Here is a 23075-nt window from a genome sequence, read left to right as displayed (position 1 = left end):
GCACAAGCTGGGCTCAGGGAGGCTAACAGCAAACATAATATACAATTGTCTCTTAATATGTTGACTAACGATAAATACGTACATGCACATTTTACTATAAAAACATTTAAAACTGAATTAGCTAAAATGGCACCCTAACGATAATTCCCTCATTATGCCAAGTTAAAAATAGGGGGAAATCATTCTTTAACAGGGTGAAATTTGTCCTAGGGGGCAATAGCAGAAGACCTATGAAACAAGAAGGGAAGCATTGAATCTATCATGGGGATAGGTTGGTGCTGCCTACCTATTATGGGAGATGGGAATCCGTAGCCTTAATTATATAGCCTACTGCCTCCATTAAGTACAGTAATGTGTGCACCCCAAAGATCCTTTGGCATACACAGACCAGAGGCATAAGCAAATCATCCTCAGCAATGTGGGAAATATATCCCAAGAGCATTCGGCTCCACGATGCCAGATGTGAGATGAAACACATTTCTTTTCATTCATTAAAGGAAGGGTTCTTGATCAAAGGAAAGGCACTCCCAGCAGAGAACAGCCTAACATCCCCATTGATCAAAGCCCCCTTTTAAACCTTCAGAGCTCTTCATACCTTCTTTGCCATAAAACCAAGACTCAGGTTTCCTGGATAAATAGAACGACTGCGAAAGCAATTCATGAAAGATACAAGCATAAGCCAAATGAAGAACCATTTCTCAGATACTTTCTGAGGCAATCTTAACACCTTTTCCAGGTATGTTCTCCCTGCATATCCTAGTGTCCCTTTCCTCTAAGGTTGTTTATATTGTCCTATCATAGCTTGGATCCTAACTTTGCACAAATAGGGTCCCAAAGGCAAGCCAATCAGAACGCAACCCAAAGTTCACAAAAGGGCAACTAGTCTCTGAAGTTTTGATCCATCGCAAATCCTCATAGCAACTCTTCTCTATAGGCATCGAAAGTAAGTTCAAGTGTATAACAATCTCCCATCCCCACAAACACGACCCAACCTTTCCTCTTCAAAAAGGGCAAGAGTCCAGTAGCACCTTAAAGACTAACAAAAATATTTTCTGGTAGGGTATGAGCTTTCGTGAGCCACAGCTCACTTCTTCAGTATCTGAAGAAGTGAGCTGTGGCTCACGAAAGCTCATACCCTACCAGAAAATATTTCTGTTAGTCTTTAAGGTGCTACTGGACTCTTGCCCTTTTTGACTACTGCAAACAGACTAACATGGCTACCCACTGTGAATTTTCCTCTTCAAGACAGACCAAGTATGATTTCTTTTCTTCTTTCCCTAATTTAATCTTAATGTCCTTTTACTCATACACCTACTCCTAGCTCTTCCAGTTCCTACTACTGTCATCCCTTCCCCATTGTACTCTGGTTAGGGAGTCCTTCCCCCAACCCTAAGCTCCACCACACCTTCTGGTCCCAATATTGGGCAACCCCTCATCTATCTTCTCTGAGGGTTGATTTGCTCTGAACTAGTCAAGTAGGAGGCACACAATTAGTATTCAAAGTCACTTTACTTGGGGCTTTGAACTAAAAGAGAGACAAATACACATTAGGCTTGTGCAAGTGACTGGTTTATTGGTTCTTGTGATACAAGTGCTTCCTGTCTCAGTTTTCCATCACTTCATTTCTAGCCTGTATCTTGTTAGGTAATGAAAGTTACTTACCGGTTAAGCACTTTGTCTCCCTTTCATCCTTTTTCTGCCAAAACTGGGAGTTGACTATACATCAGACTGAATTATTCCAATTTTGTTCCAGTTCTTGTGTTTGACTGTACACCTGTAGTGGACACTTGTACAGTACAGGGACTGATTTGGGTAAAAATTCTGTGTCTGTATCTCTCCCACTTGCTGGGAAGATACAAGCAAAGCATTTAGCCTGCGTACTATGTGTGCAGCCCTGACACATGAACATCTCCTTGCTACCCTAGCACTCACATCTGCAGCCTAAGAAACAAACCAGACATGAGGTGCTAGATTAATCATCCAATCAGAAGGCTTCTCCCTGGCCTCAAATTTTTCTGTTCAGATTTGGAGCATTTACAATATTTCCAAATGGGCACTACTGACCTTCCAGCATCTTTCTATAGAGTTACATTCACAGCGCATTCCTAAAAAGCAGGTGCAGCAACGGGGCAAAAGGGGACAGGAAGGTGCCTAATGGCGGCACCTCCCCCCCGGCCCATCCTGGGAACACCCCCCCCCACGCCAGCGCTGCAAGTCTCCACTGTGATCTGCGCCACGGGGAGACTGCGCTGGCGGAGGAGCAGGAACAAGAGGCACTTACACTGGCGACGAGGTCATGCTGCCTCCTAAGCCCAATCGGCTACAGTTCTCAGGAATATGCTCTCAGTGGTATAATAATAATAAACATTGTCATTTTAACATTAACAATATAGTGCAGAAATGGGGAAGGGGTTTTATCACTGTTCTGCTCATGGCATCTCAGGCTATAGCCAATTGGTACCTATGACAATTGCAAAGGGCATTGACTACAGCACACTCACAATTGTAAACAACATACTATCTGGGGGAAATTCATATTTTCCCAGAAACACAAAACACTGATATCCTCAAAAGTACTACTTTAAAGAAATGTCTGGATCTCCTGCACCTAATGAGTATCAGTGCCTCACCCACTATCCAAAAACACTGATCTGCTGGAGGGCCCTATCTTTATAAAGGAATTTCCAGATGGAATGCAGCTTGATGACGTTATTACGGTTCTTAAAATGAGGTAAACAGTTTTCTTTCCATTCTAACTGAGGAAGTGGAGCTCTGACTCCAGCTCATATAGGAATAAATGTTGTTAGCCAGTAAAGTTCCATGGGACTTTGCTACAACAGACAAACACAGCAACCCTTCTGAACAAAGCAAGACAGCTACTAGAAAATAAGTTTTATTGCAGGAAAAGTGGTGTTGTATTAGTACAAAGGCCCACAGAACAAAACCTTTTATTCTCAAAAACAAAAATTGTAATTCACAATGGTTTCTTCTTTTCATAACGAAAATACAAAATATGAATCCAAACACTGAGTGTAACATGTTGCAACTCTTTGGTCAGCAAAGGTATATGACTGCAGTGAAAACAGGTTTGGGATGTGCTTTGCATTGGTTCACACGTGAGGTTCTTTTACGTAACATGTTACAGGTACCAGCTGTCAATAAAAGCACCATGGCGACATACACTTATTAACACATAATGGCACAACATTTTAAAAAATACTAAAATAAACTAACTGCCAACTCATTGTACAAAAGTCATTCTTACAAAATAAGCTATGATAAAATGAGGCATATTGTGTGTAACTACAGTATTAATGAAACTTCTTAATTGGTTTCAAATTTCCTTTTTTTCTGTGCAGCATGAATATTGTGCACATCTAGCAGTCCTGAAACAGCTCAGTCGTATTCATTTCAGCACTAATCCAAGCAAGCACCAAACAGAATGAGAAATCAGGTGTTCCTGTCTGAGGAAGTTTGTATTCAGCTGCCTACAGTAATGCAAGTACGTAGAGCACCTTTAGTTTGTAATGAATGAGGTGTTATGTGATTTGCTGAGGTTATCTGAAGGAAATACAGTACAGTTTGGCCTGCAAGGTGAATGGTACCACAAGCAGTCCAGGTATTTTGCTACAGTGATTGTGCATCATCTTCCATTCTTGCTTCTCCTTGATAAGGAATCTAGTCCCTATGGCTGTGAGGTGAACATTAGTACTGAGTCTTACAGTTATTGGTATTCTGCCCATAGTCACTTATGGTGTCCTGATTTAAATGCTGCTTGGAAAAAAATCATTTTTGTCTCTCTAGAAGTGTACTACAGTGCTCATTTGGCTCTATTATAGCATTTTGAAAAACGGTTTTTATGCTGTATAGACGACTGGCACAATTGTGACAGGAAGCATTTTTTTTTAGAATATACTGGTTTTTCTTTAAAAGAAAGGATCTCTTACTTGTAATAGTTCAAATTGATAAAATCTCAAAGAAAAACAAGTGTGTTTCCCTTTTTTGTTAACATAGATTGTTAATTTCTCCATATATTACTGCATTAAAAATAAATAAAATCTCTATTTTTTAATTTAGGAACTATAGCAAAATACCTAACATGCTAGACTGCTAACAGGAAAAAGGGTAACTCACATTTTTGTGCCATTTAGTGCCATATGCTGACCTCCTGAATGTCCATTTTTTATTCTTAAAAAATATATTTGAAATTGAGGTTATATAGAAGATACAGTAACCATGATTGGAATTGTAGTCAAAGCTTTGGACACGGTAGTATCAAACGGCCATTCTGCAGTCTTGGTCAGAATGGAAATTATACAGAGGTCTTTATCCATTATTGTCTTTGGTCTTTACAAAAAAACAAACCATTGATTCCTTTAAAGCCTTTGAAAAGCAAAATATGTTCAGGAGGATAAGTACACCAATAGAAGTGGGTCATTCATGAAGTGGAACTTAGTAGTGGAGGTTTTAGTAGAGTTCAACATAAAGCCTCATTTTAAGAGCTTCTCCAAGCTCTCCTAGGAGGTAGTTGTCCTCGTTTCTTTCTTCCAGTTTCTTTAGTTCATTCTTTTTGTAGAGAGGAATGCTAACAATTTCCAGTGTGTAAGTGCCAGGCACAGCCTGTTTTTTAGCAACCTGAAGATAACTGAGCCCGTCCACCTGGTGTATCCGGAAGATACTGCTGTCATTACCAGAGGAGACGACATAGCGGACATGGTTTGTGAGGAGCTGTATTGCAGGCATGAGATCTAGGATGTGCTCCTTATTGCCAAGTCCAGAGATGTTCATCTTCATCTTCAATGGATGGTCGATGTCCAAACTTTCCAAACTGATCTATTCAACCAGAAGTGAAAGTTGAGGCCAGAAGGCTTAGACAAAAACTCTGCCACATCCCAGACGTTTTTCTCTGAGATAAGTTCTCTAGAGATAAGTTCTCTGAGATAAGTTTTACTAACAAAAAATACTTGCCTTTGTACACAGCCCAACAGTGCACTATATTAATTTAACTGTTTGACTAAAGGAAAAGTATAGGTTTTTGCAGAACCTAGGAAATGTTTAACATCTCAAAGTACATGCGACAGAATAAAGGGAAATTCTACAATGAACAACTTCCAGAACATCAACAGGAAACTTTATTTCCAGAAACATATATTGTGATAACTATGGATAATATACTAACACTAGAGAATAGCTAAACAAACTTTGCTGGCAGAATAAAGTGGAGAAGAACCAGATTAAGGATGCTTCAAAATCCAAAAACATAAATTTCCTCTTGATTAAATGGTGTGACCATATGAAAGTCAGTACGGCACAGAATTCCCCCGTGAACCATTGCTCCCATCAGAAGCCTCCATTACACTGATTACTCATTTATTCCTTCTTGTACATTATGATTGTCAGACCAGAAATTTTGTTCTGTTTTTTATTAAGCACAAAACTATGAAATACCAAAACTTCTTTGAAACAGGGAAGAAAAAGCTATCTACAGAACTCTATACTCCTGCTATGATAACTAACATAGATTGATGGCACCCAGTGGACAGAAGAGTACTCATCTTGCTCTTCAGTAGTCATCGTTTCCCCTCCTCTACTGGCAAATTTCCCACTACAGGCAGAAGGAAAAGGTCAGCAATCCTATCTGGCAAAATCTCTGGGACTTAATTCAGGAGCATAAACTGTAAGCCAGTTGAATTTTGTTTACCTTAGCAGGCTCGGTTTCATTCACGCTTCTTTTTCTCCTGTTGTCTTTCTTGGGATAACCATTAATTTTACATTCATAACATGCTTCAGGAGATAAAGCATTCTCTTCATCACCATCTAGTGGCAGATACTGGCCTTTATTAAATCCCAAACCTGAGACACAATGTCTGTTGAAAAAATATGTTATACTCAAAATATTAAGTCACATTGTAGCTTTTCCAGTTCTATGTCCTCAGCATGCATTGATGCTCTCCCCAAAATAAATAAGGTAAACATTAACATACAGAACCATGCTGAATATATAACTATTCAGTAGATACTGTGTGAAGTGCATTCATGTGCACACACCCAGAGTTTGAAGATTCAGACATAACAAGTCATAATTTGTTCTAACTTGCCATTGCTTATATGACAATTTCTAAACCATTCCATGCTACATCTTAATATAATGAGAATTTTCCCCTGACATAGTACTGAACCATTAAGGTAAAGAAGCTTTCAAAATAAAAAGCCAGCTAAATGAGGTGAAGGCATACATTTTATTTACTGCAGTTAGTTCCAAAAGCTTCTTAGTTATCTATTAGTGTATTTTATAAACATCTGTACACATTTTATAATGTTTTTATATTTACTTTTTTCCCTTAACAAACTGGATAACTTTAATTAATTTTCATATTTACACCATGCCTTTATTTTCTAAAGAAAAACTCAAGGTAGTAATCCATGTACAATAAAATTCATTTGGCTTAGGAGTCTGCCTTGCTCTTTTTTTAACCACCTGCAGGGTGGATGGCCAGTTGTGGATTTAGCAAAAAGAAAAAGAAAAAAAGGGCTAAGTAAAATTAATTAAGGAGAGCCAGAGTGATGTAGTAGTTAAGAGTGGTGGACTCCAATCTGGAGAACCAGGTTCGATTACCCACTCCACCACATGAAGCCTGCTGGGTGACTTTCGGCCAGTCACAGTTCTCTCCGAACTCTCTCAGCCCACATGGAGGCAGGGAATGGCATACCACCTCCAGACATTTCTTGCTTTGAAAACCCTACGGGGTTGCCGTAAGTCTGCTGTGACTTGATGGCACACACACATACACCACACACATACAAACTTAATAAAGGTGGTGTATATATAATTTTACTTGTCTTACAGTCTGCCTTTCTCGCAGTGGATTACTGGACATAAAATAGTGTAGGTACACAGCATAAAACAACCAATGAACAATAGGATTACAGCATTATCAGCCAACTTCTGTATAAACAATACAGAAGGCACAGGCACTGCAGTAAAAACAGGTGATATCTGCAATAATCATTGCAGTGGCTTGTATTGCTGATGTAGCATTTTCATTACTCTCTACTAGCATCGCTGTGATATGCTTTTACATATACACTAATGTGCTCCTGTAACAAATCCTGGGATTGCAGCAGATTTGGTATCTGTGTTGAACACAAACATGGAGTGGGATAAAGTGTAGAAAGGAACAAGAATCAGAGTACTGTACTGTGATGAATAGGAGGCTGTCCTGCCCTGAAAGGTAAAACAGCCAACCAGCTGTTTTGCACCTGCACTTATGGGAGTGCTGTTCCAACATCCAGTTATCTTTCAGAGGGAGGCTAGCATGTTGGCGGGAAGCACAGCAGCCATCAGTTTGGGTCAGCAAAACAGCACACAGTTTCAGAGCTAGTTCTGGCAGGTTGCGTGGCAAAGTGGTTTAATTCTACCACTGGGACAGGACACTGTACCTGGCTGTGAGGCCTGTCTCTGTTGATGAGCAGACCTGGTACCATTTAGTCCAACTCTTGAGAAAGGGCATAGTGGGGGTGGAATCCTGTGTGTGTCTGAAAGGATCCAACATGGTGGCTAGGCAATTAATTCTGTTTGTAAGCACAAGTATTAAAGGGAATTGAACTGACAACATGAGGCCATAATTAGCTTCAGTTTAGATACCCCATGTTTCGATTTTATGCCAATAAAGGAGATTGTATTATTGTTGTAACTAGCTTCAGTTTAAGTGCCTTCTGGAACTGTCTGGAGACCTATGCTGCCAAACTGTTCTTAAAAAGCAATTTGTACATGTGTGTATCATCGAGTCACAGCTGACTTATGGCGATCCCTAGGGTTTTCAAAGCAAGAGATGTTCAGAGGTGGTTTGCCAAATCTGTACATAAATAAATCTAATTTGTTATTTTTGTACAACTCCTGCCTCAGTGACCTCTATCCTTCTTTCTCACTGCAAAATATACCCCATGGCACTGAACCCAAAACCTTTATATCTGCTACTCCAACTACACCTTATAACTAAGGGGAAAGTTTTATTTTTAAGAATCTGGTTCCCTGAAATCTTAAGAGGCGGTGTGGGCCCCTTTGGTTGATTTATAGGAGTCTGTCACATGTATCTTTGTAATATTATACCAGTCTATTACTTTGACACTTCTATCCTAACAGTTGGTTAAAAAATAAGAAAAGCAGAAGAAATGGAAAATTATACTTCATATGCTCCTGCCATCAGTCAAGAATCTCAAAGGTACTCTAGAGGTAGAAAACCCATCTGTTTCAGTTGAATATGATTTTTTTCAGTATGATAATGGCTTGGGCTGCGTAATTATTGTAGGGAAGTAGGATTTAGTCATGTAGTAAAACATGTTGTGATCCACTTAGTATTATAACAGGTGCTGTCCTATGGGGGAGACAGCAGAATACTTACCCTTGTCCAACTCTGTAATATCCAGGTGGGCAACCACAAAGATATCCACCTTCCGTATTGGAACAGCCATAATTGCAGGGATTCTTAGCAGAGGAACATTCATTTACATCATGACATGCGCTTGAGAACTGGTCATAAGAAAATCCAGAGGGGCATGCACACTTGTAGCTCCCAAGTGTGTTGTAGCATGAAGCTGAGCCACAAATATTAGGATTTGAGCATTCATTTTCATCTATTGGACAAGTGAAAACATTTTCTTTATTGAAGCAAAACAGGCTACCAAAGGAATACTGGTCAAACCAGTTTTCAATTTTCAGTGCTCAAAAATTTCCTAAATAATACCCGAATTCCTAATTTTAAGACATTTTCGATACAGGTAAGTGCCCTTGTAAGCATGCTTCTGTGTAGTGGTGAATGGTAATACCCCACCAGTGATTATGGTAAAATGTGGGAGGAAGGGAAGGTGCTGGGGTGAAGTTGTTTCAGGATTGCATGCATGTGCTTGTCACATGAAATGATGCACTGCCTCTCCCAGTTCTTGTGAATGCTGGATTCCAGAGTGCACAAACCCACAAAAAGCAATATGACCAAGAAATAATTCAGTTTATATAGACTGCAGATTGATGGGAAGGTTTGTATATTCTGCTCGAATGGTATTTCGGAGGGGGGGTAGTATCTGCAGTCCTTGAATGAAAAAGACACAGTGTATTCCACCTTCCTCTTTCAAATCTCTGTCAGGAGTCCCACTGACAGGGTGCCGCCTTTACCAGAACAGTATTCCCTAACAGCACTGTAATTTCTTCAATACAAACATTCATTTATAGGAAAGAATCTAAAGAGATAAACTATTGAGGTCAGGACAAAACTGCTTTCTGCCACAGGCTCCGTCACAATAGAATATGATGGAATATTGGAACTGGCTTTTATAAATGCAGGTATGTATTTTCCCATTGGGAATCTTGATCAAACATTTAAAGGCAATTAAAAGAGGGTAAAAAAGCAGTTCAAGTGTCTGGCAAACAATATAACATAGATTTAGCCACATCATATGAATGGATTAAAAATCTTATTGAAATTTTGGATTTGGTAATGCTATTAACGGTAACCTGTACAATAGATAATGAGAAATTCATAACCTAACAACATTTCATTGTTTCCAGATTCTAATTTGAAATTTGGTATGCTAATCTTACTTTTTAGTCATAAAAAACTTTAATTCTCAAGTATTCTGTTTGCAAAACAGTCTCACCAACACACTGATTCCATTGGTAATGTTGAACATATCCTTGTGGGCAACCACACCTGTAGCCACCAAGAATATTTTGGCAGCCATGTTGACACCTGTGATTTCCTTCACACTCATCTACATCTGCAAAGAAACATAGTGAGATAAAAGCAAAACAAGTAAAGTTAGTGATAAATGAGGCTGAAATAATATGCATATTTACTTCTAAATAAGCTATGCGGAACTCAATTCAACTCAGACTTTATTTCTGAGTAAGTACGCATAGGATCAAACTATACATAATCTTAACAAGAATTTCTCCATAGAAACATGGAGATGGAAATTACCTTCTTGCAATCCTCTCCTCCCTGGGAAAAGGCTCAAACCTTATTGAAAACCTCCAGTGAAACAGCTCTTTAGCTTCTCGGGGATACCTGATCCCTTGTCTAGTTGACTACTCTAAGAAGGAATGATATCATCTAAACGTGCCTTACTGCAACTTGAATTCACTGCTTCACATTCTTCCTTCAGTCACCTTGATAAATAGTTGTCCTCCTTCATGGAATTGACAGGGATATTTGAACACTTTTGTCTTTTTAAAAAGCTAAATATACTTGGTTCATGGACTCCTTTATAACTTTCTCAAGTATCTGAAACTAATCACTACTGTCTTTGTTATTCTCCTTAGAATCTTTTCCTTTTTGTTTGTAGTTTTCTTAACATAATGTGTGTGTGTTAAGTGCCGTCAAGTCGTTTCCGACTCATGGCGACCCTATGAATGAAAGTCCTCCAAAATGTCCTATCTCTGACAGCCTTGCTCAGATCTTGCAAATTGAAGGCTGTGGCTTCCTTTATTGAGTCAATCCATCTCTTGTTGGGTCTTCCTCTTTTCCTGCTGCCCTCAACTTTTCCTATCATGACGGTCTTTTCCAGTGACTCTTGTCGTCTCATGACGTGACCAAAATACGACAGCCTCAGTTTAGTCATTTTAGCTTCTAGGGTCAGTTCAGGCTTGATTTGATCTATAACCCACTGATTTGTTTTTTTGGCAGTCCACGGAATCCGCAACACTCTCCTCCAACACCACATTTCAAAGGAATCTATTTTCTTCCTATCAGCTTTCTTCATTGTCCAGCTTTCACACCCATACACAGTAATAGGGAATATGATGGCATGAATTAATCTAGTCTTGGTGGCCAGAGTCACATCCTTACACTTCAAAATCTTTTCTAGCTCCTTCATGGCTGCCCTTCCCAGTCTCAATCTCCTTCTAATTTCTTGGCTGCAGTCTCCCTTTTGGTTGATGGTGGAGCCAAGGAATAGAAAGTCTTGAACAATTTCAATTTCCTCATTGTCAACCTTAAAGTTCTGTAATTCTCCTGTAGTCATTACTTTTGTTTTCTTGATGTTCAGCTGCAGTCCTGCTTTGGCACTTTCTCTTTTAACTTTCAGCAGTAGTTGTTTCAAATCTTCACTATTTTCTGCCAATAATGTAGTGTCATCAGCATATCTCAAATTATTAATGTTCCTGCCTCCAATTTTCACTCCACCTTCATCTAAATCTAATCCTGCTTTCCTAAATATATGTTCTGCATACAGATTGAAGAGATAGGGAGATAAAATACATCCTTGTCTGACACCTTTGCCAATTGGAAACCATTCCGTTTCTCCATATTCTGTTCTAACTGTGGCCTCTTGTCCAGAGTACAGGTTGCGCATCAAAACAATCAGATGTAGTGGCACACCCATTTCCTTTAAAACCAGCCATAACTTTTCATGATCCACACAGTCAAAAGCTTTGCTGTAATCTATGAAACACAAGCTGATTTTCTTCTGAAATTCTCTCGTACGCTCCAGTAACCAGCGTATATTTGCAATATGATCTCTAGTGCCTCTTCCTTTTCTGAAACCAGCTTGAACATCAGGCATTTCTCGTTCCATATATGGTAAGAGCCTTTGCTGTAAGATTTTGAGAATCACTTTACTTGCATGAGAAATTAATGCAATGGTCCGATAGTTGTTGCAATCTTTGATGTCTCCTTTCTTGGGAATTGGAATGTAAATGGATCGTTTCCAGTCTGTGGGCCATTGTTTTGTGTTGTTTATTTATTATTATTAACATAATAATAAATGTGAATTATGGACTCGCAGAACATCCAAATTAAAAAACAATATCCTCTAAAAACATCATCAAACTTTAAAATATGTTAGAAAATAGTGTAATAGCTATTATACAAGACAATAACATAAAGACTATGCCTCAAATGCCTTATGGAACAAATGCTGTAGATTTCATCCTAAAGACAAAAAGGCTATCCTACTGATCTTACTATCCTAACTGATCTTACATAGATAGAAACACACTTGATGTGAAACTCATGGTGTTGGCATCAACTCTCCATTCTGGTTCACCTTTCTCTCCCTGCATTTTAATGCAGGACCACCTCCTTCCTGTGAGCGGCCAATGCAGGACCACCTCCTTCCTGTGATTCTGGTGATTAGCACCTCAATAACCAAGGAGTACAACTAAGTCTCATTACATCAGGAGATAGTTCTAATACAACATGAGGCGCTCACTAGAATACAACAGTCCACAGATTATCTTGGAATAAAAAATTGCCTACTGATGAACTATAGTAGGCTAAACTCAAATTTCAAAATGTTGTTGCAATGATGTTTCACAATGAACAAGTATGCACAAAATTGTGGTATAAACCTAAAGTATAATATTATGCACACTTGTTCAAGTACTGCTATACTGCAACTGACTTGAACTGGCAGTGGATTGGATCCAGTGAAAAAGGTCACAGAAAGTGTTGGCAAGAGGAAGAGGGGGGAAAGAGGTGATTTTACTTGATTCCCTCTAGTCTCTGCATCCCACTGTCCTGTGGTGAATTTTGCTTGTGAGGCTCTACAGATCATTAGAGAGGAGTGGGGGGATAAATGAAAAGCTGTGTGGGGAAAGGGAAGAAGTTGGAGAAGATCCACTTTGCAAGCACCATCCCTGAACTCTTCCAGTGGGCCTAACCCTTCGTCTGTAAATAATGGCTGGTGTTCAGTTTTACCTTCACAGTTCAATCCCGATGAATCTAGAGAGAAACCTCTCTGACATTCACAGGTGAAACTTCCAGGAGTATTCTGGCAGATTCCTTTTGACCCGCAAAGCAAAGGCTGTGATCCGCATTCATTGTTATCTAGAAAAAGGCATATTATTTTTCTACAAAGGATATGGAAATTAGCAAAATATACAAAGACATGTTAAAATATTAAAATTTATATGCATCAAGAACTATATGGAAAACTCATGTCTTTGGGCATCCTAAATTCTTGATATGAATCTCAAATGCAGTGGGATATGGGAAGTATTTGCCTCCAGAGTGCTAGTACAATATACCAACTGGGAAGGGGGAAAGGTGGCGTAAATTTCAAAAATGTACCACAGAATTTAATTGGCAACATAGGATAGAGTTCAAAGGTGGCTACAGACAGATGAATGGAAAAATACTCTTTAATCTGTTTTTGATCAACTGGATTTTTAAATATGATTTTCATAATACTTTACCCCTTTGTTGCCACATGGTTACATTTACAATGTAATATACAGCACACAAATGTTCACAAAGAAAATGCTTAGAGTAGAAGCTTTGATTTCTTCCAACATTTTTTATTTATCTTAATTATATACATTTTCCCCTGGAACTCCTGAGCAGTAGTACAATGATGACAAATGCATAAATATGTAGCAGAAAAGAATTTTTTAAATGTAAAGTAGACAATGTTCAAACAGAACCTTGCCTGTTTCTGTTTAATGAAAGAAAATTCATTGTTTCAGTTGGTCTTACCAATACAAGCTGTATGATGTTGTGTAAAACCTGGTGGACATTTACATGTGAAACCTCCAAGGGTATTTGCACAAAGGAATTGGCAGTTATGTTGTTTAGTCTGACATTCATCAAGATCTAAAAGTGAAATGATCAAGACAAGTTACTTCGATTTCAGCAGAGCAGCAAAACATGCTCTCTTACATAATAATCCCATGTTTTTGCTCAAACTATAGAGCTAGAAGTATTTAAGCAAAGTCCTTTGAGAAGTATAGCAGAATTGGCCAGTCTGCCAAGCTTGCCAAGAAATGCCAAATCAGTTCTGTGATGTCATTCCTGAGCCTTGCAGCAGCAGAGGAAAACATAGCTGAGGCGCTGCCACCACGCCCCCAAAGAAGATCCCCGGCCGCTGAAAGACTTAAAAAAGCCTTTTTAAAAAAAATTAAGAAGAAAATGGGGCTTTTTTCCCCATAGCAAACAGCAGTACTGCTCCAGGAACACCCCCACTCACGCCGGTGCCAAATATCTCTTTTGGGATTTAGGTCCCGGAGAAACTGCAGCGTCGGGGGTGGTGGTGTGCAGCTGCATGGCGCACAGGTGCCGATGGAACTGGCCCCACTGCCAGTGTAGGTGCCTCTTATTCCATGATAAGCGGCCACTTATGCTGGCAGTGGGATCATGCAGCCTCCAGAGAGCTTTCAGTCCCTCAGGAATGCACTGACTGCTTGTTTACTGCCTGCAGTGGAGCTCCTTCAAGCCCCTGTAGAGCCATGTCTGCACTAAAGTCTACTGCTGGTGGGCATCTGACACAACACCACGACAACTGTTTTAGCAAAACACTAATGAAGAGACATCTAAATGTGCTCTGGAGGAATAGCACTGAGACCTTTCCCTGCATGCGGGAGTTACTCCTGATTTTCTTGAAAGTCAATCCACAAGCCTTGGAATTGGTTTGGGAGGGTTCTTCTGCACGTCAGCCTTTCTTGTGCATTTTTTTTCCAGTTGTGGAGACAGTATATTTTCTTTCGCATGTGGTTAAAATAATGAGGATTTTCAAGGGAGGGTGCTGCTGTCATCAGTGTTTTCAGAAGCTGATGGTTGGGCACCTACGGTGCCTTCAATCAACAAACACAGCAGCAGCTCCTCCAATGGAATGGCTTTCTGGCTACCGGGGAGGGAAGGGTAATTCTCGCCAAGTCCCCCTCCTGCTGCAGACCCCCAATTTGCCCTCCATGCTCTTCTTTGGGCCAACTAACTCAAAAGAGCATGACTTCAGGGGACAAAAAAGTCTGCAGTGAGGATAGGGAGGGTGAAAAAATGACTTTCTTTGCTATGCTTAGGATCCAAGTCTGGGTCCAAATTTAGTCATGAATGTCCTGACAAAGACTACATTCCCTTCCCTTGACTTTTTAGCATAACATTTTAATCCTGATCTATGTAAATTTGACAGAGGTCAAGTAACTCCTCTTACAACTGAAGTGTGGCTGCTACTATATAGTGTATCAGTAGGGATTATTTTCTTAGTTCTCCCGCATTAGAATAATGTCGAAGTGGCAGTTCAAATAGTATATTATGAGAAATTAATGAGTAAAAAACATTTTCCTAAACCATTCAGTCACTTACCTCTGCAGGTCTTTCCATCTTCCTGGAGGATGTAGCCACGAGGGCATGAACACTGATAGCTCCCATCAGTGTTTTTGCAGATAAAGTTGCATGGTTTGGGAGACTGGGAACATTCATCAAGATCTGATTAGGATAATGAACAATTAGTACTTAAGTGTATTAAAAGCAAAACAACAACAACAACCCTATAAACAATCTGAAGAGATCAACAACTGTAAGAAATCTAATTTCTTTCATGGGTAAATTATTGAGGGAATGAATTCAAGTGTAAGGCACTTGGTGGATCTCATCTAGTTGTCCCTAGAAGAATCAATACATTGTCTTTTTGGAATGAGACATGCTCATTATCTTTCTTAATTTGCACTTTATTTACTTGATTTATATTCCGCCTTTGTCCCTCAGGGGGATCCAAAGGGGATTACATAGTCCTTCCCCCCTCCATTTTATTCTCACAATTATGTGAAGTAGTTTAGGTGAGAGTGTGTCACTTGCTATGGCCCGTTTGTCTTGAATTTATGGTATTGCACAGGCCCCTTATTTTGCTTCAGATCCTGGCTGTGCTCTCCAGTCTCCACCCACAAGTCAACTTGGTTAACTTGGGTATCAAGCCCATGCTTTCTTTAACCAAGCCAAATTATCTTCAGAAAGCAGGATAGATACTGCTGGTTTATCTGCAAAAGGAGCAGAGGGAGGATCCTCTGAATATCAGACTTCAGACCATCTCTTATCTAGGGGCAGCTGGGGATGGCTTATACTCATCTCTAGCTATCTTGTGCTATTACCAGCAACTGAGTGCAGGTCGACCTGAGTGCACAGGGGACCTTTACCTTTATACCAGTTAAAAACACTGAATGTAATTTTTTTAAAAGGTAAAGGTCCCCTGTGCAAGCACCGGGTCATTCCTGACCCATGGGGTGACGTCGCATCCCGACGTTTACTAGGCAGACTTTGTTTATGGGGTGGTTTTCCAGTGCCTTCCCCAGTCATCTTCCCTTTACCCCCAGCAAGCTGGGTACTCATTTTACCAACCTCGGAAGGATGGATGGCTGAGTCAACCTTGAGCTGGCTACCTAAAACCAACTTCCATTGGGATCGAACTCAAGTTGTGAGCAGGGCTTGGACTGCAGTACTGCAGCTTACCTCTCTGCACCACGGGGCTCTTAATTTTTTATTACAAGGCTTTAATTCACATATTTAATGGGAAAACATGGGAAGCTACAGAACAGATTTCACCTAAGAAGAATGAAATAGAATATGGTGGTAATACTTACCCACACATGATGTACTACTAATGTCAGTGGTATAGCCAACTTTACAAAAGCATCTGAAAGAGCCCATGGTATTTATACACTGCCCATGTGTACATAGGCTTGGCATGACTTTACACTCATCAATATCTGTGGGAAAATAGAATACATATGAAAAATAAACATGATTTCCTAAACTGCCATGGAAACACTAGTCAACAATTATTGGTAAATTTCTGAAACGTAAATAAAACCTATATTTACTTGTTTGACTATCTCATCTTTTTAAAAAGTTCTGAGAATTTACTTCTGCTAGGAACCACCAGCAGGCAGCAGAAAAAGAGGAAGACCCAACAAGAGATGGATTGACTCTATAAAGGAAGTTACAGCCCTCAGTTTGCAAGATCTGAGCAAGGCTGTTAAGGATAGGATGATTTGGAGGACATTGATTCATAGTGTCGCCACGAATCGGAAGCAACTTGACAGCACTTAACACACACACAAGAAACACCATGCAAATAGCACAACACTGGCCCATCTACTTCTTGCAAGCATGACAAAACACATTGGGCTCGATAACAAAGTGTGGCTCAGACGTCCTGTGAAACCATGGCTAAGTACGGCTAGTTGATCATCAGAATATGGGGCACCTATTAACTATTTAACGGGTATATTAATCAGTATGGCTGTCTGTGATGTAGGAATGTGAATGATACTACAGAGGAGTTGCCTGTTGGACCACTGGGTATGTTTATGTGAATGAGGTGCACTTAAACTTACAGCTGCACATTGGTTTCCTCACATTTGGTATGAGGAGGGAAGGGTTAATGTGAAAAACCTGGCAACTTGCTTTGTGAGCATCTGAAGAAGGATGTGTGGATTTGTTGCCACTTGTCATGTTGAAAGTAGCTGAAGATTACAAAGGGAGTTGGTGAGATGGCAAGGATTTGCCCTTAGGTACAACAGTGCAAACCAGGATCCCAGGCAGATCTTTGCAGGGGAGATAAGGGGAAGGGCAAAAGCACTGAAATGAGGATTTATCAAGATAAAGCAGGACTGAACAACAGTATAGATGTAGTGTATATCTGTCAGGACTAATGGCATTAGAAAACTGGAACAGTAGATAGTAGATGGGTTTGTATAATGTTGGTTACTTTACCTTTCTCTAAACAGATAACCAAAAACATTTTCCCATTATAGTTATATTACATCCCTTCCTGAGAAACAAAATACTATCTGAGATAAAGTCCACAGCAAACTTTGACATCAGTAATATTTACTCACGTAATTCTCATGCTGATTTATTAGAAAAACAATCTACTGAATTAAAGCAATAAAATCTATATAGATTTATTTACTCACTTATTTCATTTATACTCAACCTTTCTCTCCAATTGGGACCCAAAGCCACTTACATCATTCTCCCCTTATACATTTTATCCACACAACAATCCTGTGAGGCAGGTTTGGCTCAGAGAGTATAACTGGCCCAAAGTCACCCAGCTATCTTCAATGGCGGGGTGGGGATTCGAACGTGGGTCTCCCAGATCCTACTTCAACACTCTAATCACTGTACCTCAGTGGCTCTATATCAGTGATACTCACTCAGTGACTTTGGAGACACAGGTGGCTCTTTTACATGCCACCTGTGGCTTTTCACAGCACTATCCCTCAATGTGGCACCTGTTATGATCCGGGACCCTGAAACCATGGCAACTGTCTATTTTCCCAAGAGGGAAGAGTCAGGGAAAATGGGACTTGGTTTTGACGGGAAAACCAGCCATTTGGCCTGCCTGCCAAAGGAAATGATGAATGGGTGGGGGAGGTTTTCACCTAATCCAGCAGACGTTTTACCAGGTGAAATTTTCCTTTGTTCTGGATTCAAATACTTCATTCAGATGCTATGACTGTGGGCCTCATCCTCTTCAGTCAGGCGGACTGTAAGGAGGTTGGGGGGGGGGTTTGCTCCATCTAAGGTAACTGTATTGTATTGTAACTTAGGCTCATGTTTCATTTTATTTTCTTAGGTTTGTATCTTCTAAGTATGATAGCCATTTTCCATGTATGTGCTCTAGTTCAGTCTTTAGTAACAAAGCTTCTTTCCTGTTCAAGAAAGCAGACTATGTCTCAAATCCCACCTACATACTGAAGACCACTTATATATGCTAAAATGCACAGATGGGGGGAGCTAAAACAGTTGGATGCTCTATCCTTTGTATTTGCTCAGAGGCAGCCTTATCAGGATATCCCATGGTGCAAGTTATGTGATAGGCTGGGTTTTATATCTTGGGGTGGTGGCAACGAAGAGGAAACAAGCTTTTACTGTGAGAAATACAAGCATGCTGTAATATTGGGACAGGACAGCTGGTCAGAAGGAGCTGTCAATACCTGTCAGATCCAGAGGATCTGGGCTGATGCAATGAGGCAGTAATGGCCTGCAACAGCAGAGTAAACTGGATTTACCCAGATATGGCCAGAAAGATGATGCAATGCTGTGGGTGTAGCAGCAGGTGGCCTGATGCATATCTGATGTACATTATGTATATAAGCGTATAGCCTTTAGGGCTCTGTGTTGGGGAGTTAATGAGGGCCAAGCCAGAGGCTATGCTGGAGTGTGTTACTGATTGGACGTGTATGATGGAGAGTTGATGCACTGTAAATAAACTAAGCACTTTTCTAGTAGTCAACGTCTGGTGGAGTGTCTTGGGACAACTGACTAAGCATGCTGAACCTCACGATAGGGTTATGGGCCCAGCCGGAACCGCTGTACCGCAGGTTTGAGTGTGGTAGCAGCTCTACAGTGTCCAAGACGTCCAGAGGCTACTGGTGCAGGAGCTGAGTCAGGAAAATGGCACAGACGCTCATCCCCGTGGAAAAGCTCAACTCGGAGAACTACAGTGTCTGGTCGGTGAGGCTTGAGCAGTATTTAAAGCGGGAAGGTCTGTGGGAGGCAGTTGAAGCAGCTCCAGCAAATGCAGCAGACTGGGAAAAAGATAAGAAAGCCCTCGTCAACATAATCTTATCTGTTGGTGATAGCTAGATTGTATACGTTGTGGTGAAAACGGAATCAAAACAGGCTTGGGACGCCTTAAAAACAGTCTATCAAAGAGACTCAGCGGGCACTATTTTGGCTTTGACAAGGAAACTTTATAGGTGCCATAAATCAAGAAGCATGTCTGCTTCAGAGCACCTCAAAACGTTATCTGTGTTGTTCAGGCAGTTGGAACTGAGGGGGGGAAATTATTCAGCCCAAGACCAAGTGCACATTATACTTGGGCCTTTGGACGACGGCTTCGACATGCTGATAACAGCTCTGGAATGCATGTCGTCGGCTCAATTAACGTTTGAGTATGTCAGCAGGAGGATCCTGGAAGACGAAGAACGTCGGCTGGGAGGAATCAGATGACCTCAGCCAAAGAGAGATATCATCCTGAGGGGAAACCAACAACTTGTCCATCTTCCGTGACAGCCCCGCAGTGTGAGTGGCATCCCAGGCAGAGAGACTGGATAGAGTCCACGCCGACGACTTCAGCCGAGCGGTGGAACCAACCCAGACGGGCAAGAGGTCTACTCAGCGCACAGCAGAGGGATGAAGGAACGTGGGGGCGACGGAAGGCTGAGACGGAGTTTCAAGCAAGAACCAGAGGAATGTGCTCTGTTTGACAGGAAATGTTTTTCTTGTGGGAGCACACGTCACCTAAAGAGAGACTGTCCTCAGCAACGGAAAAAGAAGCAGCCTGAGAGACAGTTCCAGGAAGCTACACACACGGCTGTGGTGTTGGCAGAGACTGGAGGTGGTGAGGAATTATGGCTTTTGGACTCTGGGGCCAGTAAAATATTTGTTAATGAGGTGTCATTGTTAACAAATCAAAAGAAGTCAGCCAGAGCGCATGTAAGCTTAGCTGACGGGCAGCGTTTGGATGTAAAGTGTGAGGGAAGCTTGTATTTTCCTGAGCTGAACCACACATTCCAAGGTGTGCTGTGTGTTCCGTCCCTAGAAAACCATTTGTTAAGCGTGTCAGCATTGGTGAAAGCTGGGTTTGAAGTTAACTTTGTTGGGAACTCCTGCCAGGTGGGCAAAGAAGGAGCTACACTGTTAAGTGGGAAGTTACAGCAGGATGTGTATGTGGTAGCCAGGGGTGCTAAGCAAGCCACTAGCACAGTTGGAGCTGTAAATGAAAGTCCACACCCTAACTGCTTGCATTTGTTACACAGAAAAATGGGCCATGCAAGTTGGGAAATACTCCAAAAAACCCTGAGCTTACTAGGGGAGGAGGATGTTAAAATAAACAAATGCAGTAGGTTTTTGGACTGCACTGTCTGCAAGTCAGTTAAAAGCAGATGTCACCCAGTGGCAAAAGTGAGTAACAGAGTGACAAATAGACCTTTAGAACTCGTCCATTTGGATCTCTGTGGCCCCTTTCCAGAGAGTGTTTCCAAAAACCGGTGGGCACTTGTGCTTGTTGATGATTTCACGCGTTTTGGATAGGTGTATGTCCTTAAGTAGAAAAGTGAAACAGCTAAAACAATCAAATACTGGATCAGGAGGGTGGAGAGACAGCTAGGTCTCCAGGTGGCAAGTTTACAAACTGACCGGGGAGGAGAAAACCTATCCCAAGAGTTAACCCGGTGGTTGGAAAGTAAGGGAATAGAACAGAGGTTGGCTAATGTGTGTACACCTCAAGAAAATTCCATAGCTGAGAGGCGAATACAATATCTCAAATCAATGATGCAAGCATTGCTTGAGGATGCAAACTTAAAGCCTAGGTTCTGGGCAGAATCCATAAAGGTTGCTAACTACCTTATCAAGAGGCTATGGACTTCAAGCATAGACAATATTCCTTACAAAGCTCTGTACAAAAGAAATCCATGCTTAAAGCACTTAAAGATGTTTGGTGTAAAGGCTTGGGTTAATATCCCGCTGAAACATAGGAGGGAGGGAGGACATAAATCAAAGCCATTAATTTTTGTGGGATATCAGAATGCGGCCAAGTCATACCGTTTTGCAGACCAGTACAATCGCATAACATTTCAGTAGATCTGCAAATTTCGGTGAATCATTTAACTGGGCAAGGCTGCACGGCTCGGAGGAGCCTGACGTAATCACTTTGCCAATTAGTGAGCAGCTGGAAGCCAGAAGAAATAACAGCATTTCTCCTAGGAGAAGCCCAGGGAGGGAGGCGGTGGAGTCAGAACCTCCAGAAGAAGAAGGGGCAGAGGAGGAAATGGTTAGAGTGTCAAGCCGCATCACTAAAGGTGTAAATCCTGTGAGGTTTGGGTATGATGAATGTGAACATGTATTTAATGTGCAAGCTGTGGAACCTAACAGTTTTGAGGAGGTAATGTCACTGAAAGAAACAAAGGAATTTATGACTGGAAGCCATGGACAGTGAAATATCTTCTTTAAATGAGCACAAGGTTGTCACACCCACTCAGTTACCAAAAGGTGAAAAGGTAATAGGTTGCAGATGGGTTTTCAAACTGAAGACGTTAGCCAATGGCACAGTAAAAAGAAAAGCAAGAATTGTGTGCAAAGGCTACAGCCAGCAAAAACATATTCATTACGATGAGGTTTTCAGTCCCGCTGCAAAATGTGAATCTGTGAAAACTGTGTTAGCTGTAGCTGGTTTAAAAGGTTTGGATGTATTCCATTATGACATAGAAACAGCTTACTTAAATGCTCCATTAAAAGAAACAGTTTTCATGCAACAAATACCTAGGTATGAAATAAAACAGGAAAACAAGGTTTTGAAACTAAACAAGGCTCTATATGGGTTGCACCAGTCAGCAAGGGAGTGGAATATTTGTTTGACTGAGGCCATTAAGCAAATAGGTTTTGAACAGTGTGTATCTGATGCCTGTTTGTTTAAGAAGTGCTCTGGATCAAAGGCATGTTATCTTTTGATCTATGTACATGATATTTGTCTGGTGACTAATAATCAGAGAGACAAGGAGTACTTTGAAGAGAAATTAAGCAGCCGGTTTAAGCTGAAGTTTATGGGACCAATAAACAACTACCTAGGTGTGAAAGTGAGCCGAGACTCTGAAGGGATGTTTTCTTTGTCTCAGGCTGATAAGATAAAACAGCTACTGGAGAAGCTCAGTATGCAAGAGTCAAAAATAGTTGAATCCCCGATGGTACCCGGTTATGGGAGCAATGAAGCAGAGACACAGGATTGTGACAGAACAGAGTATCAATCTCTGGTGGGATGTCTGCTATATCTCTCGTGTTGAACTAGACCAGACATATTTCAGGCGGTGCATTGCCTGTGTAAAAAGAATATGAATCCAACTCAAGGTGATTGGAAGGCTGCAAAAAGGGTCTTGAGGTACCTAAAGGGGACAATAAATAATCAATTATGCCTAAATACAAATGATGGAAACCTGGTTGGGTACACAGATGCGTCTTGGGGTGACCAAGAAGGAGCAAAATCTACCTCAGGGTTTATTCTATATTTGGGAATGTGGTAGATGCTGTAAACAGGAAAAATGTATGTATTATGTGTTGCAAGAGTGAAAATAACGTGGCAGATCTGTTCACTAAAATTGTTACCAGTGACAGATATAAGTAACTGGTCAAAATATTATAGATGCTTGAGAAGGAGTGTCAGAAATACAAACATGCTGTAATATTGTGACAGGACAGCTGGTCAGAAGGAGCTGTCAATACCTGTCAGATCCAGAGGATCTGGGCTGATGCAATGAGGCAGTAATGGCCTGCAACAGCAGAGTAAACTGGATTTACCCAGATATGGCC

At 40.8% G+C, this 23075-nt stretch overlaps 1 protein-coding gene across 1 annotated transcript in view; it reads right to left on the bottom strand.

Annotated features, from left to right (window-relative positions):
* Positions 1-3980: 3980 nt before the first annotated feature.
* FBN2 (fibrillin 2) overlaps positions 3981-23075 on the bottom strand; it is a 206065-nt gene continuing 186970 nt past the window's right edge. Inside the window, exons 58-65 of the mRNA XM_056847979.1 lie at positions 16343-16468; positions 15072-15194; positions 13470-13586; positions 12693-12821; positions 9652-9771; positions 8403-8634; positions 5702-5867; positions 3981-4833 (exon numbers count right to left, since the gene is read on the bottom strand). Of these exons, the coding sequence (XP_056703957.1) occupies positions 4468-4833; positions 5702-5867; positions 8403-8634; positions 9652-9771; positions 12693-12821; positions 13470-13586; positions 15072-15194; positions 16343-16468 (1379 nt within the window). The 3' untranslated portion in view covers positions 3981-4467. The remainder of the gene's footprint in view (positions 4834-5701; positions 5868-8402; positions 8635-9651; positions 9772-12692; positions 12822-13469; positions 13587-15071; positions 15195-16342; positions 16469-23075) is intronic.

Source organism: Euleptes europaea, chromosome 4, assembly GCF_029931775.1.
Source record: "Euleptes europaea isolate rEulEur1 chromosome 4, rEulEur1.hap1, whole genome shotgun sequence".
Classification (NCBI taxonomy): domain Eukaryota; kingdom Metazoa; phylum Chordata; class Lepidosauria; order Squamata; family Sphaerodactylidae; genus Euleptes; species Euleptes europaea.
Note: the sequence above shows the minus strand (reverse complement) of the source record. Positions and strands in the feature narration are given on the sequence as shown.